Source organism: Ruditapes philippinarum, unplaced genomic scaffold (genome assembly GCF_026571515.1).
Source record: "Ruditapes philippinarum isolate M1 unplaced genomic scaffold, ASM2657151v2 ctg1805_1_1_1_1, whole genome shotgun sequence".
Taxonomy (NCBI): domain Eukaryota; kingdom Metazoa; phylum Mollusca; class Bivalvia; order Venerida; family Veneridae; genus Ruditapes; species Ruditapes philippinarum.
This window is the reverse complement of record NW_026854855.1, coordinates 109,817-126,484: the sequence shown is the minus strand read 5'-3', so window position 1 is coordinate 126,484 and position 16,668 is coordinate 109,817. Positions and strand designations below refer to the sequence as shown.

At 33.7% G+C, this 16,668-nt stretch overlaps 1 protein-coding gene across 1 annotated transcript in view; it reads left to right on the top strand.

Moving 5' to 3' along the window:
• LOC132741310 (serine-protein kinase ATM-like) overlaps positions 1–16,668 on the top strand; it is a 99,062-nt gene that overhangs the window by 16,988 nt on the left and 65,406 nt on the right. Inside the window, exons 9-17 of the mRNA XM_060729439.1 lie at positions 697–764; positions 1,452–1,512; positions 2,074–2,237; positions 4,518–4,625; positions 7,021–7,158; positions 9,120–9,717; positions 10,784–11,140; positions 11,470–11,692; positions 12,243–12,454. Of these exons, the coding sequence (XP_060585422.1) occupies positions 697–764; positions 1,452–1,512; positions 2,074–2,237; positions 4,518–4,625; positions 7,021–7,158; positions 9,120–9,717; positions 10,784–11,140; positions 11,470–11,692; positions 12,243–12,454 (1,929 nt within the window). The remainder of the gene's footprint in view (positions 1–696; positions 765–1,451; positions 1,513–2,073; positions 2,238–4,517; positions 4,626–7,020; positions 7,159–9,119; positions 9,718–10,783; positions 11,141–11,469; positions 11,693–12,242; positions 12,455–16,668) is intronic.

Sequence of the window (16,668 nt, the reverse complement as noted above, 5' to 3'; positions counted from 1 at the left end):
TCCGTTGTGCGGAAAACTTGATATATAGTCAAAGTTATAAACATTCTGAAATCTACTTCTATATGATAAATCAGGGAATGTTTCAAGTTGAAAAGCCAGTAAGCTCATAAGTCATATTTTTATAAGCTTTCCAGCTAGCTTACGAAACATTGGTGGTTCTACTCAGCTGCCGTTGGTGCCTGAAATAACATACAGAGGAGCACCTTAGGTATTCCTCAACTAAAAAAAGCTGGAAAGTTCCCATGTGATCTATACTTTGTTGGTGCAACATAAAAGACATAAAACTCAACCAAAAAGAAAAAGATAGGTAGAGTAGTTTTCAAACAGTCACAAGCATATCTTGAACTGGTATTTTGCACTTGAGTAGATTTTACTGGGATAGGATCTGAGGAGGTGTGGTAGCGCAGTTTGATCTGTTCTTAGCTAGAGCCAAATACAAGTACATGTAATACAATACATTTCAAACTATACATTCAACAATAATATACAATGTAATTGGCAGAATGTCAGCAATATCATTAAGAGTTCACACTCAAGTTATAAAGATTTTATTACCTTTGGTTGTATTTGTGCATTTGATACTTGAATTAAATGTAGACAAATATTTACAGGTATATGATAAATGTTTGTATATTTGCTGGCTGATATAAGTTTTCTCCTGTAGCATATAATTTTGAAATTGTTTAATTATTTCAGAGTAATCTCAAGAAGCTGTATGAATTAATGTATTCAGAGATTCAGCAAATGGGACCTTCAAGAAACAGGTAAATATGCTATACATCTGAAGGACAAACAGTGATTTTATTAAGCGATAATAATACTGCTTGGGATACACGCCATCAACAAAAACAATGCAGTTGAATGGTATGTTCGTGATATCAAGATTAATAATATCTGTCATATGTTGCGGTTCAGACATTCCGATCCGAACAGCAAACATATGTCAGATATTTTTTTTTCATACTCTACCATATTCCATTATATTTTAAACTTTAGCTTAATAAAACAATTTTCCATGGAAATTTATGTCATTACACCCGTAACTATTTTCTTACAACAATGTATGAAATCCAACTTCATAGTCATCCTAAGCATGATGAAATTTCCGGCATGGGTAAAACTAACAGAAAAATTGTGCTTGATTCGTTTCTGTACTTATTTTCAGAGTGTCACATTTTTAATGGCCAGTCCCATGTTTAAAAAAAAAGTCGTCAACGGTGATTTTATTGCATATTTACATACACTTTCAGTCCTTCTATGTTCAACAGGGAAAAATGCAGGTTGTGTTAAAATAACTATTAGAACATTTAACAATTTTAGGGAACAACTGTCATCATAATCCATTTCTTCATTTCCCAATATCAAGAATAGTGTGAACTTTTGAACATTTGAAATCCATCAATATTTGATATAATTTGCCATGAAATTTGAATGTTTTACTTATATTTTAGGGGGAAAATACAGGAGTTGAAGTCAGCATTTGTAGATTTAGCAGTAGATGTTTGTCAACAGGTAATGATTGATTAAATTTTTTGTAGAAGTTTGTTGCCTCAGTTTGTCTTGCCACAAATTACCAAACGGCGTTTTCATTATTTTTAACCAAATGTAGTGAGGGGTTCATTCAGAAACGATCAAAAATTTATCTAAGTAATTTTTTACTTCATGTGTATCTGAGTGTGATATATCAAATATGAGTTAAAAAATATGATAATGTGATTAAATAATATGTCTCTAATTTAAAATTACCTTATAGCCTGTTTATCTTATGAAATAATACATAGATATTCAGAATATGTACCCAATAGTGAAAAAAATGTATTTTAGACTCAAAAAATTGCTTTATATGGGATCCATTTCTTCATTTATACATGTGTTATAATCTGAAATAAAATCTCCATACTGCTCTGGCATTATTAATTCTATCGTGACCACTGTTGGATGAATCTTTTATATGCAAACATGAAAATTTCTTTTTACAGAAAAATGGCACATTAAATTACAAAGGTTTTTTTCCCTGATAATTGTTATTAAATATAATGCAAATTTATCATGACGTTAGGCTGATGTTTTCAGATTTTTTCTGAAAGTTCACACATGATTGAAGTCACCCAGATCTCCTGTACTGGCAGTGACGGGCAAACAGGACCGAGTGCTAAGAAACGCAGATTGGAATCTGGCTGGGATTCCATTAGGAACTTTATTAATTCTGCAGGACAGACGCCTAAAATGGTTCCTTGGTAAATAGAGTTTCCAAATCATATGTGTAAAAGACTTTAATCCCTTTGAATTTAGAACATTTGGTCTGTTGATTTATGATTTTTTTAAGTATAAGATTTTTTAACAGCCTACAGTATAGAAGCTTGTCATATATTATAGGATTTTTATATTATGATGATAAATGGCCATTAAGCAGTAAACAGTAAAGAATCAGATCACATGTATAATATATGCAGGCATGCATGTATGTATAAAGTTTGCATCACCTCCCACTTTTAAAGAATTTAATTATATTTGTTCTCTCTCTCTGCCTGTGTGATCATTTCTTAATGATCTATAATTATATATGGTGATGAGGTGAATATCACACCATTTCCTATCATGATTATTGTGTTTTGACAACACTCTCACTGTATTTAATATATGCTGTATATTGTGTAATGATAAGGAACTGTTATGTTCAAGTCATATTTAATAATAGAATCTGCTCTGTTCTGTTGTATTATGACAAAATTCAAAATTTACCTTGAATGTTTATTTAATGAAACTATGTTTTAAATAAGTTGGATAGTACCCTGAATTCAGTAAAGCCTTTGGTTTCTAATAATAAATGGTTAAATTTGGCATTACTCTTCATAAGGTTGATTCGTTTACATGAATACTACATTCAAGTGAAGAGAATGTCATTTACTATTGACTGTCATGTGACTGTGTCTCAACCGATCATAACACATGGAAATTGTTAGTCAAAAAATAAAATTATGTGACTGTGTTTCAACCAATCATAACATAGGGAAATTAATAGTCAAATAATAAAGTCATGTTACTGTGTCTTGACCAATCATAACACATGGAAATTGTTAGTCAAATAATAAAATTATGTGACTGTGTTTCAACCAATCATAACATAGGGAAATTAATAGTCAAATAATAAAGTCATGTTACTGTGTCTTGACCAATCATAACACAGGGAAATTATTAGTCAAATAATACAATCATGTGACTGTATCTCGCCCAATCATAACACAGGGAAATTGTTAGTCAAATAATAAAATCGTGACTGTGTCTTGACTAATCATAATAAACAGGGAAATTGTTAGTCAAATAATAAAATCATGTGACAGTGTCTCGACCAATCATAACACAGGGAAATTGTTAGTCAAATAATAAAATCATGTGACTGTGTCTCAACCAATCATAACACAGGGAAATTGTTAGTCAGATAATAAAATCATGTCACTGTGTCTCGACCAATCATAACACAGGGAAATCAATAGTCAAATAATGTAATCATGTTACTGTGTCTTGACCAATCATAACACAGGGAAATTGTTAGTAAAATAATAAAATCATGTGACTGTGTCTTGACTAATCATAATACACAGGGAAATTTTTAGTCAAATAATAAAATCATGTGACAGTGTCTCGACCAATCATAACACAGGGAAATTGTTAGTCAGATAATAAAATCATGTCACTGTGTCTCGACCAATCATAACACAGGGAAATTGTTAGTCAAATAATATAATCATGTTACTGTGTCTTGACCAATCATAACACAGGGAAATTGTTAGTCAAATAATAAAATCATGTGATTGTGTCTTGACTAATCATAATACACAGGGAAATTGTTAGTCAAATAATAAAATCATGTGACTGTGTCTCGACCAATCATAACACAGGGAAATTGTTAGTCAAATAATAAAATCATGTGACTGTGTCTCGACCAATCATAACACAGGGAAATTGTTAGTCAAATAATAAAATCATGTGACTGTGTCTCGACCAATCATAACACAGGGAAATTGTTTGTCAAATAATAAAAATTTCAATTCTAATATAACTGGTGAATTAAAATTAAGACATTAACTCGCAATATGACTGATCTATCCAACACAGCATTTTGGTTGTTCTTCATTGAAAGCAGCTGTGAATGATTAACACAAATATAGCATGGCAACAGCAGCAGTTGATAGTTGTAGATGCCCTCTAGGTGAATGGGTGTGAGCTTATTAAGGCTGTGTTGCAAAAATGCCAATGTTGTTATTTCATACCATTAATTAAAAAAATGTTGCATTGATGTTTTTGTAATTAAAATTCAGTATTAAAAATTTCTGATATTATAAGAAATGTTTATTTATACATTAATTTATAAAAAAAATGTTTAGAAATAATACAGTCTTCAGAGTGTTATTTTGAGAATATTACTTACTGGTAAGTATGATCATGTTTATTTGTAAGGTAATTTATCTTTATAATTATTGTTAGGAGATAATATGACAGGTTTTATGTTATTTTAGGTTACAACTGGTTACAGGCCTTGTATCAAAGTATACTGATAGTATTCCAAGAGATGAGGTTATACCATATTTGTTATGCCTGTCACATGCACTCTCAGACTGTAAAAGGTTTGTATTACCAAAAAGTGATTAGTGTTTTCTACCAGAAGAGAGCTTGACTGTCCTGTACAGCCATGCAACCTGACCTGGCTCTCTACTGATGGTAGCTCATTTTTTAGCTTCTGTTTCGAAGATGATTTCAAGCTATTATGGTTGTTGTGCAAAGACTTTAATACAGCCCATTATTCAAACATTTCTTGAAACGTTTCAACATAAAACTTGGAAAATTTGCTTATCATGACAAGGTGCAGTTTTAAGACAATGGGAATAATTCTGAAAGCAATATATTTGGAGTTATTAAAACAAAGATCTCTGGCTTGTTAAAATGTAACACAGGTGGTAAAGGGCATTACATTGTTATTGGATGTTCTTTTTATGCCACCGCAGCATCTGCGATGCGGTGGCATATAGCGATTCACCTGTGTGTGTGTTTGTTTGTGTGTGTGTGTGTTATATAGATTATATAGTGAACTTCAAAAATCTTCTTGTGAATAACCACTAGTCCAATTTAAACCAAACTTGGCAGGATTGATCCTTAGGAGAAGGGCTTCTAAAGTTGTTCAAAGAATTTCATTACATGCAGAAATCTGGTTGCCATGGCAACCAAAAGGAATTATAAGAATAAATTTAAAAAATCTTCTTGTAAAGACCCAAAAGGTCTAGAGCTTAGATATTTTGCATAAAGCATTGTCTGGTAGACCTCTACCAAGATTGTTCAAATGATAGCCCTGGGGTCAAAATTGGCCCCGCCCTGGGGGTCATTGATTTTCACTGTATGTACATATAGTAAAAACTTAAAATACCTTCTTGTAAAGACCTAAAAGGCCTAGAGCTTAGATATTTTGCATAAGGCATTGTCTGGTAGACCTCTACCCAGATTGTTCAAATTATAGCCCTGGGGTGGAAATCGCCCGCCCCGGGGGTCATTGGTTTTCCTTATATGTATATAGTAAGAACATATAGTAAAAACTTTAAAAATAAAATTCTAGCAATTGAGACAAATGCTAGAGGTTACATATTTTGCAAGAAACATTGTGTAGTGAACCTCTAGCAAGATTGTTCAAATTATAGCCCTGGGGTCAAAATTGCCCCCGCCCCGGGGGTCATTGATTTTCAATATATACATATAGTAAAAAATCTTATTGTCTGAAGGTACAAGACTTAGAGCTTTAGTATTTGTTAAATGATATCATCTATAGGTACTCTTCCAAAGTTGTTCAAATTTTTCCCTTGGTGTCAAAATTGGCCCTGCCCGGGGGCAGTGAGTCTCATTATGTACACATAGTAAAAACAGAAAATAAAACAAATGTTTTCTGAATGGGAGAAAGCTACAGCTTAGATATTTGACTTGAAATGTTGTTTGGTGGACCTGTATCAAGATTGTTTTGAATTAAACCCTTGGGTCAAAATTTTGCCTTGCCCAAGGGGAAAGTGACCTACTTTCTTGTCCTTTGATGTACAGCAATGGAATTTTTACCATGTGCACATTTTAAGTTGTAAAATTGAACTTTGATATCAGGTGACCTAGATTTTGATGATGTGACCTACTTTCTTGTCCTTTGATGTACAGCTATGAAATTTGAACCATGTACACAGATTAGGATGTAAAGTGAACTTTGATATCAGCTGACCTAGATTTTGACAAAGTGTCTTACTGTGTTGTCCTTTGATGTAGTCATGAAATTTAGGCTGTGTGAAATATGACCTTCACCACCAAATTCACCAGACTCAAGTGCATTGATATATTCCTACTCTGATCTTTTATTGGATTAACAATAGATTTAACCACTAATCTGATAATAAGAATTAGATAGGTCAGTGATCTATGCATTATGACAATCTTCAATTGTATAAAAACAAAACAAATCTCTTCCTACTCTACTATTTAGTGTTGTATTAATGCGGTGGCATAGCATTTTTCTCAAATGCAATCTTGTTTATCGACAAAAATTATTAACGCCCCTGATTGTCTTAGTAAAGATAGCAGATATGTGAATACAAGTCCTATGTGTGGCACACATTTATCACATGATAATTTGGTTCAATTTTTGGGAGTAAAACCATTTTTGTTTAACCACAAACTCAAATGGTTTATTTGATGAAGATTTAAAAACAGGCAAGATATACAATCAAAGATCCATTAAACTTGAGAAAATTGTTAATGTGTTGTTTACTGTTTCATTATTTAGATAAAATGTTCTGTAAAACTGATCTCATTCCTTCATGTGTTGGTGTGATACTGAAGTTATTGCTTTGGTATTAGACAGTGTTAATTGCATGAAAATAAGCACTGGTTCTACATTTCATCTCTGAAATAATATTATATTGAAATACAAACTTATTTTCCTGTAATATAATTTTATTGATGTATCAAATTATTTTCATGTATATTGCATTTTATCAGGACAGATCTGATGGTATACATAATGAGGTGTATTAAGTCATTTGTCGTCAGCTGGGATAAAATTGTTGCCATAGATACAGATACGCTGATGGAGCAATCAAAATCTACATGGAATCAAATATGGATGGTTACTTTGAGGTAAATTTGATACCAAGTTACTTTAAGCATTAAAAAAAGAAAGATTTTTCCGGCTTGGTTATTAATCTATGAATTATAAGTAGAAGGTTTGCATTTAGTGACCTGTTTTTATGCTCCCCGAAAAATTTCGGGGGAACATATAGTCGGCGCCTTGTCCGTCTGTCCGAGCCAACATTTGATTATTATGAGCTTCATTCCGTAGTTAAATAAAGAACATAAACTCATAAAATTCAAATTAAGAGCTATTTTTTTGCTTTTATGAGCTTATTTTGCTTATGGACGTTGGTCCAGGTGGTGTTTATGAGCTCATTTGCCTAAAAAAAAAATCAAATTTTGGTACATCCGTCCGTTTTCTTGTCCGGAGCATAACTTGAAAACCCTTGGAGATAATTTGTTTAAACTTCATACAGTGGTAGAGGGCATTGAGGGGGAGTGCAGTGCCAAAGAACCATAACTCTATTTTGCCCGGTATTTGAATTATCTCCCCTTATAGAAAAATCTTGTCCGGGGCATAACTCTAAAACTATAAGAGATATCAACATGAAACTTTGTAGGTGAATAGATCTCAATGGGTAGATGTGCAGTGCATAAGACCAATAACTCTTTTTGTCCTAATTTTGGAGTTATTGCCCTTTGTTTATTTCAACACTTTGAACTTTGTCCGGAACATAACTCTAAAACTATAAGAGATATCAAGATGAAACATTGTAGGTAGATAGATCTCATTGAGCAAAAGTGCAGTGCAAAAGAACCATAACTCTGTTAAGCCTCATTTTTGAATAATCTGCCCTTATAGAAAAATCTTGTCCGGGGCATAACTCTAAAACTATAAGAGATATCAACATGAAACTTTGTAGGTGAATAGATCTCAATGGGTAGATGTGCAGTGCAAAAGAACAATAACTCTTTTTGTCCTAATTTTGGAGTTATTGCCCTTTGTTAATTTTAACACTGAACTTTGTCAGGAACATAACTCTAAAATTATAAGAGATATCAAGATGAGACATTGTAGGTAGATAGATCTCATTGAGTAGAAGTGCAGTGCAAAAAAACCATAACTCTGTTAAGTTTCATTTTTGAATTATCTCCCCTTTTAGAAAAATCTTGTACTGGACATAGCTGTAAAACTATAACAGATATCAACATGAAACTGTGTTGGTAGATGTATCTCAATGGGTAGATGTGCAGTGCTTGAGAATCATAACTCTGCCTTGCCTAATTCTGGAGTTATTGCCATTTGTTTATTTTTACTTTTTGAATTTGTCCGGAACATAACTCAGAAACCATAAGAAATATCAACAAGAAACTTTGTAAGTTGATAGATAACAGTGATTAGAAGTGCAGTGGAAAGAACAGTAACTCTGCCTTTCCTTATTTTGGAATTATTGCACTTTGAACTTTTTCCAGGGACATAACTCTGAAAATACAAGAGGTGTACTTTCCTGTGTCCAAAACCTTTTCGGGGAGCATCACCCGGCTCAAACCGGGCTCTTGTTAACCAGGTTCTCAATTTTGAAAATCCTGGTTATATGATTGGCAAATGGGGGGTGTGCGGGTGAGCATCAAACAGGAGGAGATCCTCTAGGGTCAAGGTCACTGTTACTTTAAAAAAAATGGTTTCATGGCAATGCCATGTTTCTTGTTTTCAAAGTTTTTTAGCTTTTGATTTTTATGTAGTGAGTGAAATGGAGTTACATCAGTGGAAATTTTATGTGTCGAATTTTTTGATGTGTTGAAGTTTTCTCGTAGTCTGTATAGAATAAATCTGAACAATAAAGCATATAGATTATCAGACAATGATTTTTAGTTGAAATGAAGAAAAGTTGAAATATTTGTATTACATCTTAATTTGAAATTTCTGATCCCAGTAATGGCAGTATGGTTTGATACAAGGATGTGTGTGAACTTTATTTCATGTTTTGATCAGCAGTTTTATTTTTGGTCTCCATGTTGAATTTCAGGTTTGTGAGTCTACATAATGCTGAACCAGAGGGATATGTTTTGCTTTCTGCCATGATTGAGGCACGCCTGGTTACACCGAGGAAGGATATCTGGTCCATCTTTATGCCATCATTAACACGTCCCATCACTGAATCTGTCATATTTCTATGCCAGTGTTTAGAATACTGTGATTTTCCTGAAAATTATGTGCCAAATTTAGCAGTCACGATTGCGTCTGCTTCAGCGGACGTTAAATTTCCTCTACGAAAACAGCTACTTCAATGGTTGCTGCCTTCAAGAGATGATGAAACTGAAGGGTCAAGGTCATATTGTAAGCTGAATCCTGATTGGACAGCTCATGCATTAATGACATTGACCTTGAGAAATCTCACTGTTAGGTTGACTGGGTGCAAAAATGAACAAATTTTAATGAGTCCATTGGAGAGATGTTACCTAGAGACTGCCATTGAGATGCCACTAGAGGTGGAAGAAGTGTTGTTTAAGCCAGGAAAGAAAATAGAAAACATTGACTCAGTTCATATACCAACAGTGCTGTTGATGGTTGAAAATTTAGTAAAATCAGAAGTACAGTTCTACACTTCACGAGCTGAAGAACAGGTTAGTTGATAATATTCTCGAGTATACTCCTTTATACAAGAGCAGAACCAATTCTTTCCAGATAGTGATTTACCATTTATTCTAACATGACCCACATTTTTTCCTATTACACATAGAAGGACTGAAAGTGAGTGTTATTATGCAATAAAATCATTGTTGACGTTCTATATTAAAACATGTGACATAACCTTAAGACAAGTGAGGTAACCACTTAAAATGTAACATGCTGAAATGGAAACAAATCAGGTGCAATTTAGCTTAATATCAGGTATGGCAGCATTTATATGTTGATTTTATGTTAGAATCGAAATAATATGATATATCCAAATCAGAAAATTATCGCTTGATGGGATATATTATTTCTTGAATTTAACCTCTCATATCGACACCTCTCGGCAACAACCAAAATTTTTGCCACACAAGTTGTGGTTTTTCTGCAGAGGTTTACAGTGCAATGTTTTAAATTTACTAAGTGTTTTACCAAGTAAAAATGGAGTAAAATAACTGTTTACAACAACAAAGTCGGATCTCGGATGTCTCAAAGCTTATTTGGGTACTTGTTGCATCTTTTCCCTATAAAACAATCCAGTTGAAAATATTATAATTATGTCTAAAGCAATTTATTCTTATTTGGTGATTAAACTGTTCAGTTGATGATGAAGCATAATGTTACTTTAAGAGATAATAAAGGTAAGGTTCAATATTGGTTCAGAATACAGAAATACTTATATGGTATGATACACCTGGCTGTATAACACAGTAACAGATTTGAGTATATGAAACCATACAGAACAAAATGTCATTGAAGAATAATGTTAATATATATTTTGTTTTAGAATGTGCCACTTGTGATTCTTGTACATAAGCCATATAATTAATGAATATTAGCTTAATTCATTATTTTGATGTAGGAAATTTGTTTGATTTTATTTTCAATTTCATTTTTTTTTTTTGGGGGGGTGGGGGTAGGAGTGATATCTTTATCAGGTGTTTGACTCTTAAAATACCATATCTTAGATCCATTATTACTAAGTAGTAATGAGATAAGAAATATTTGATATTTCAGGTATCAGATGTAGAAGAAAGTGTGAAATTTTTAAGGCTGGTTTGCAGGCTCTTGTCACTGTTGCTAGGCAACCAGATTCTTACACCACAAACTATAGTTACATGTAGTCTGTATGAAAGTTTAGTCCGAGTTTTGAAAAAAGTTTCAAACTCACTTCAAGAAATTATTAAGAAAGATGGATACTCAAATTTGTTTTTGATTGTGAAGGAGTTACGGAACTTGTTTTGTTGGGACGGAGAAAGTTTGTTGGAGAGTATCGGAGGCACGGAGGAGTGTTGTAGGATAATGTCTGCAGTATGTAGGTCAGCTACACCATCGGCACTAGTTACTGTTCTCTTAGACATTGCAAATGAAAAGGTAATTCTTGGTGTAAATCTGTTGTTTTTTTGTTGGTGGAAAAATATTTACAGACAAAGTAATTTTTGGTGTAAATTTGTTTTTGTTTTTTTTGTTTGAAAAATATTTCAATTTTACAGTATTTTAATATTATTTCTGCAGTGGGTCCTTCCGCCATTATTTTGACGCTGATTGCCGTCCATGATTGTCAGATTCATCAGAAAGAAACTTTGCAAGAGTATAGAGTAGGAAATCAAGTTTTGCATTTTGAATGTATACTACCTTCATGCTCTGCAAGGATAATTATTCAAAATAATGAATTCTGAAAGCAAACATTCATCTCTTTGCAGCACTGTACCAACAGACAGGCTAGTAGCACTAGTGCAGACTCTAGTTTAAACCAGTCTAGATTTAATAGAGGAGCCAGCAAGCTTCTAGATGACTTTGATGATGATTTTGATCTAGATTTTGAGGACCAGTCTAACAACAATAATGCAATGGAAGTAGATGATCTGGACTTTAATGATGGACCAGACAGTCAGGATTCTGATGATGTTTCTACAACAAATGAAGGTAGTTGTTTTGGCAAAGCTAATTTATAGTTTTCTTATTTTCAAAAATAAGGAGATTCATCTTTATCTGCAATTTCTTTATGTTTACATTAGTTATGACATGATGTACATTTTTTCATGTTTTTGTATAAAGTGCTTATTATGTGCAAAAATGACCAGTAATGTGTGAGATAAAATTCAAGGATAATTCATTTCAAAGTTGCCGCCTATTAGTTTTAATATACTGCTTTAAAATAAATGTTGTTTTGTTTTTGTTTTTTTTTTTCTTTTTCATAAGATATATTAGTAGTCATTTAGGATTAAGTTTCAACTCTCTTTCACACCAGTTTCTGAAAGAAATGTAGGCAGAAGAAAACAATACAACTGTTGTAGAATTAAAATAAATTTGCATGTGCTTAGGATATGATAATAGAAACAAATTTCACTTATTACTCCTATATTGACGTCCCAAGAATTTTCCCAAAATGATTTAAAAAAAAATACTTACATTGTAGGATCTTTTGCATAAAAAATTGGCAACAATAATGTATCGTGTGTCTGTATTATTACAGTATGTCAGAGTTTATGTTCGCCTAGCTTGTTAACAGAGAATCAGCTGTTACGACTTGAGGCGATAAAGACGTTATGCGAGTGGGGGAGATGTGATGTAAAAATTCCAGTTAAACTGAAGAGTGAAATAGATGTGAAATACGTAAAGTCAAAGATTGTCACTTTGTTAGAAGAGGATGTGTTCGACCCATGCAGAGCTGTTGATGTACAAATGGTAATGACTTTATCTAGATTTCAGATATTGTAGAATGCTGTTAGTTGCCAAGCATAGCCAAATAAGATTTGTTGATCTAATTGTTATTGTTTTGCCTTTCCACTCTGAAGTTTATGCTAAAGAAACCAATAAATAAGTATGAAACATCCTGGAATGGACTTTAGTCCTACAAATTTCGTTTGAAAAAATTTGGTTGGATCATTTTCACTTAAGTGACACTTTAGCAAAACAAATATCATAGTAAGATACTTGTTTGTAAGTGTATGAATGAAACTTTATCAAACTAGGTATATAGTTATTCTGCATAAGCCTTTTTAAGATTGTTCAAATGATTTATACCCTCTATCTTCTTAAAAGTTCTTGTCTTAAGTTTGAATCTTGCCGTGTTTTTTTGGATTTCAACTGTAAACATTAAAAAGAACTTAGACCTGCACCCATACAGATGAGCTTACAAATTAAAAAAAATAGTTAACTTTACAAAAATTGATAAAAAGTTTAATGTATAAATGATCACATTCAATTTTACACTTTACATGTCAGACCAGCCTTTTTTTCCCATAACTTTATATTCTGGATATTAATATATTTTGAACTAGATGTAACAAATGTGGATAACCATAACTCTATTTTGCCTGGTTTTTAGCTCACCTGTCACAAAGTGACAGGAGGGGGGTTTTGTGATCGCTTTTCGTCCGGCGTCCGTCCGTCCGGCGTCCGGCGTCAGTCCGTAAACTTTTGCTTTAAATGACATCTCTTCATAAACCACTGAGCCAATTTCATCCAAACTTCACAGGAATATTCCATTGGTGGTCACCTTTAAAAATTGTTCAAAGAATTTAATTCCATACAGAACTCTGGTTGCCATGGCAACCGAAAGAAAAATCTTTAAATATCTTCTTTTAAACAACCCTAAGAGCTAGACCTTAGATATTTGGCATGAAACATCTTCTAATGAGTGTCTACCAATTTTGTTCAAATAAAAGCCCTGGGGTCAAAATTGGCCCCGCCCCAGGGGGTCATTGATTTTCCCTATATGCATATAGTAAAAACTTAAAAAATCTTCTTTTAAAGAACCCAAAGAGCTAGAGCTAAGATATTTGGCATGAAGCATCTTCTAGTGAGTGTCTACCAAGTTTGTTCAAATAAAAGCCCTGGGGTCAAAATTGGCCCCGCCCCGGGGGTCATTGATTTTCCCTATATGCATATAGTAAAAACTTAAAAATCTTCTTTTAAAGAACCGTAAGAGCTAGAGCTTAGATATTAAGCATGAAACATCTTCTAGTGAATGTCTACCAAGTATGTTCAAATAAAAGCCCTGGGGTCAAAATTGGCCCCGCCCCAGGGGGTCATTGATTTTCCCTATATGCATATAGTAAAAACTTAAAAATTCTTCTTTTAAAGAACCCAAAGAGCTAGAGCTAAGATATTAAGCAAGAAACATCTTCTAGTGAGTGTCTACCAAGTTTGTTCAAATTAAAGCCCTGTGGTCAAAATTGGCCCCACCCCAGGGGGTCATTGATTTTCCCTATATGCATATAGTAAAACTTAAAAAATCTTCTTTTAAAGAACCATAAGAGCTAGAGCTTAGATATTTGGCATGAAACATCTTCTAGTGAATGTCTACCAAGTTTGTTCAAATAAAAGCCCTGGGGTCAAAATTGACCCCGCCCCAGGGGGTCATAGATTTCCCTATATGCATATAGTAAAAACTTAAAAAATCTTCTTTTAAAGAACTCAAAGAGCTAGAGTTTAGATATTAAGCATGAAACATCTTTAAGTAATAAATATCTACAAAGTTTGTTCAAATAAAAGCCCGGGGGTCAAAACTGGCCCTGCCCCAGGGGTGTCATTGTTTTTAACTATATGTGTATAGTAAAAACTTTAAAAATCTTCTTTTAAAAAACCCAATGAGCTAGAACTTAGATGTTTAGCATGAAACATCTTCTTATGGGTGTCTACCAAGTCTGTTCAAATAAACAAATAAAAGCCCTTGGGTAAAAATTGGCCCGGGGGTGGGGGGGGGGGGGGGGGGGGGGGGGGGGGGGGGCTATATACAGGTGAGCGACCTCAGGGCCATCATGGCCCTCTTGTTGAATTATCTCCCCTTATAGAAAAATCTTGTCCTGGGCATAACTCTAAAACTATAAGAGATATCAATATGAAACTTTGTAGGTTAATAGATCTAAATGGATAGATGTGCAGTGCATAAGAACAATAATTCTTTTTGTCCTAATTTTGGAGTTACTGCCCTTTGTTAATTTTGACACTTTGAACTTTGTCCGGAACATAACTCTTAAACTATAAGAGATATCAAGATGAAACATTGTAGGTAGATAGATCTCATTGACTAGAGGTGCAGTGCAAAAGAACCATAACTCTGTTAAGCCTCATTTTTGAATTATTTCCCCTTTTAGAAAAATCTTGTCCAGGACATAGCTGTAAAACTATAAGAGATATCAACATGAAACTTTGTAGGTAGATATATCTCAATGGGTAGATGTGCAGTGCACAAGAATCATTACTCTGCCTTGCCTAATTCTGATTCTGGAGTTATTGCCCTTTGTTTATTTTTACTTTTTGAAGTTGTCCGGGACATAACTCGGAAATCATAAGAGATATCATCAAGAAACTTTGTAGGTTGATAGATCACATTGATTAGAAGTGCAGTGCAAAGAACAGTAACTCTGCCTTGCCTAATTTTAGAATTATTGCACTTTGAACTTTTTCCAGGGACATAACTCTGAAACTACAAGAGGTGTACTTTCTTGTGTCCAAAACTTATTCGGGGAGCATCACCCGGCTCAAACCGGGCTCTTGTTGAAATTACTCTGGGATAAAGTTGAAGATTACAACCCATAGTCTCATTGATTTCAAACCACTTGGTCCACATGGTGGGCTCTTGTTGAAATTACTCTGGGATAAAGTTGAAGATTACAACCCATAGTCTCATTGATTTCAAACCACTTGGTCCACATGGTGGTGAGTTTAAATCTCACCGAGGTCTTTGGAATTCTTTCATGGGAGGAAGCTTTTCAGCTAAGCTAAGCTTACAGAATGTGTTTGTTCTACTCAGACGCATACTCGTTCCTGAACAAAAACGGACCGAGGCGCACATTTGGTCTTCTTTCACCAGCTTGAAAGTCATCTGATATTATAGGTGTGTTAGTGTGTCTTAAAATGAAAATAAATCAGATAGACAAACTAAAATAAAAACCCCAATGAATTGGTTAATATTGACTTATTTTGGCTATTATTGTCACAAACCAGAAGCTGCTTTTATTCATATACCTGTAATTTATTGGTAACAAGTTAAAAGTAAGGACAGGTTCCCAGTGATAGCTCTCAATGTTTCAAGGATTTAACCCCCACATCCCCACTCTTATTGTCCCCAGCCATGCCATTTTTGCAGCTCATTTTAAGTACTTGCAATTCTTCATAGAAAAGTGTAAATTGGTGTAGATAGCGTTCTTAAGTGAGTCACTAGTGCTAACAGTAGGGATACTAAGGAACTTAGTAAATGTGACTTTTCCCATCTAATCCTAGAGTACATACAAAGTTATGCAGTTACAAAGTAACATGGTAAATACATCAATTATAACTATTGTGAGTGGAAGTGTTTTGTACCTTGGGCTAACAAGGGAAAACCCTACCTTTTCTAAGTTACTAAAAACTTCTGTTTTATTTTGATCACCTGTGTCTTTGTTGTTATAGATTGTAAATTTTTATGTTATCAATGTTTGTTTATATACATATATTTATATAATATCACTTTATCTATAGTCTGATTCATTACTGACCTGTCAATTATGAATACATTATGGCACTCATTTAAATATTCGGTTCTGCCCGTGTAACTTAGGGGAATTAAATGTGGAATTTGTTATCACATCCTCAATAGCGTAGTGGGTCAAGTTGTTTGTTTAATATAAGTCTGTGGTGTGAGTACTACTGTTGACCTCTCTCTTATTTTTATATGCCCAAAAGAGTTTTGGGCACATTATGTTATACCCCCTGGCGTCCGTCCGTCTGTCCATCCGTTAACAATTTGGTTTCCGGAGCATAATCTAAGTTCCATTCGGCCCACAATATTCATACTTCAAAGGATGATTGTCCATACTGGGTAGAAGACCCCTATTGATTTTGGGGTCACAAGGTCAAAGGTCATTATTACCTTAAAACTGCAAACAGTTGCCGGAGCGTAACTTAAGATCCAT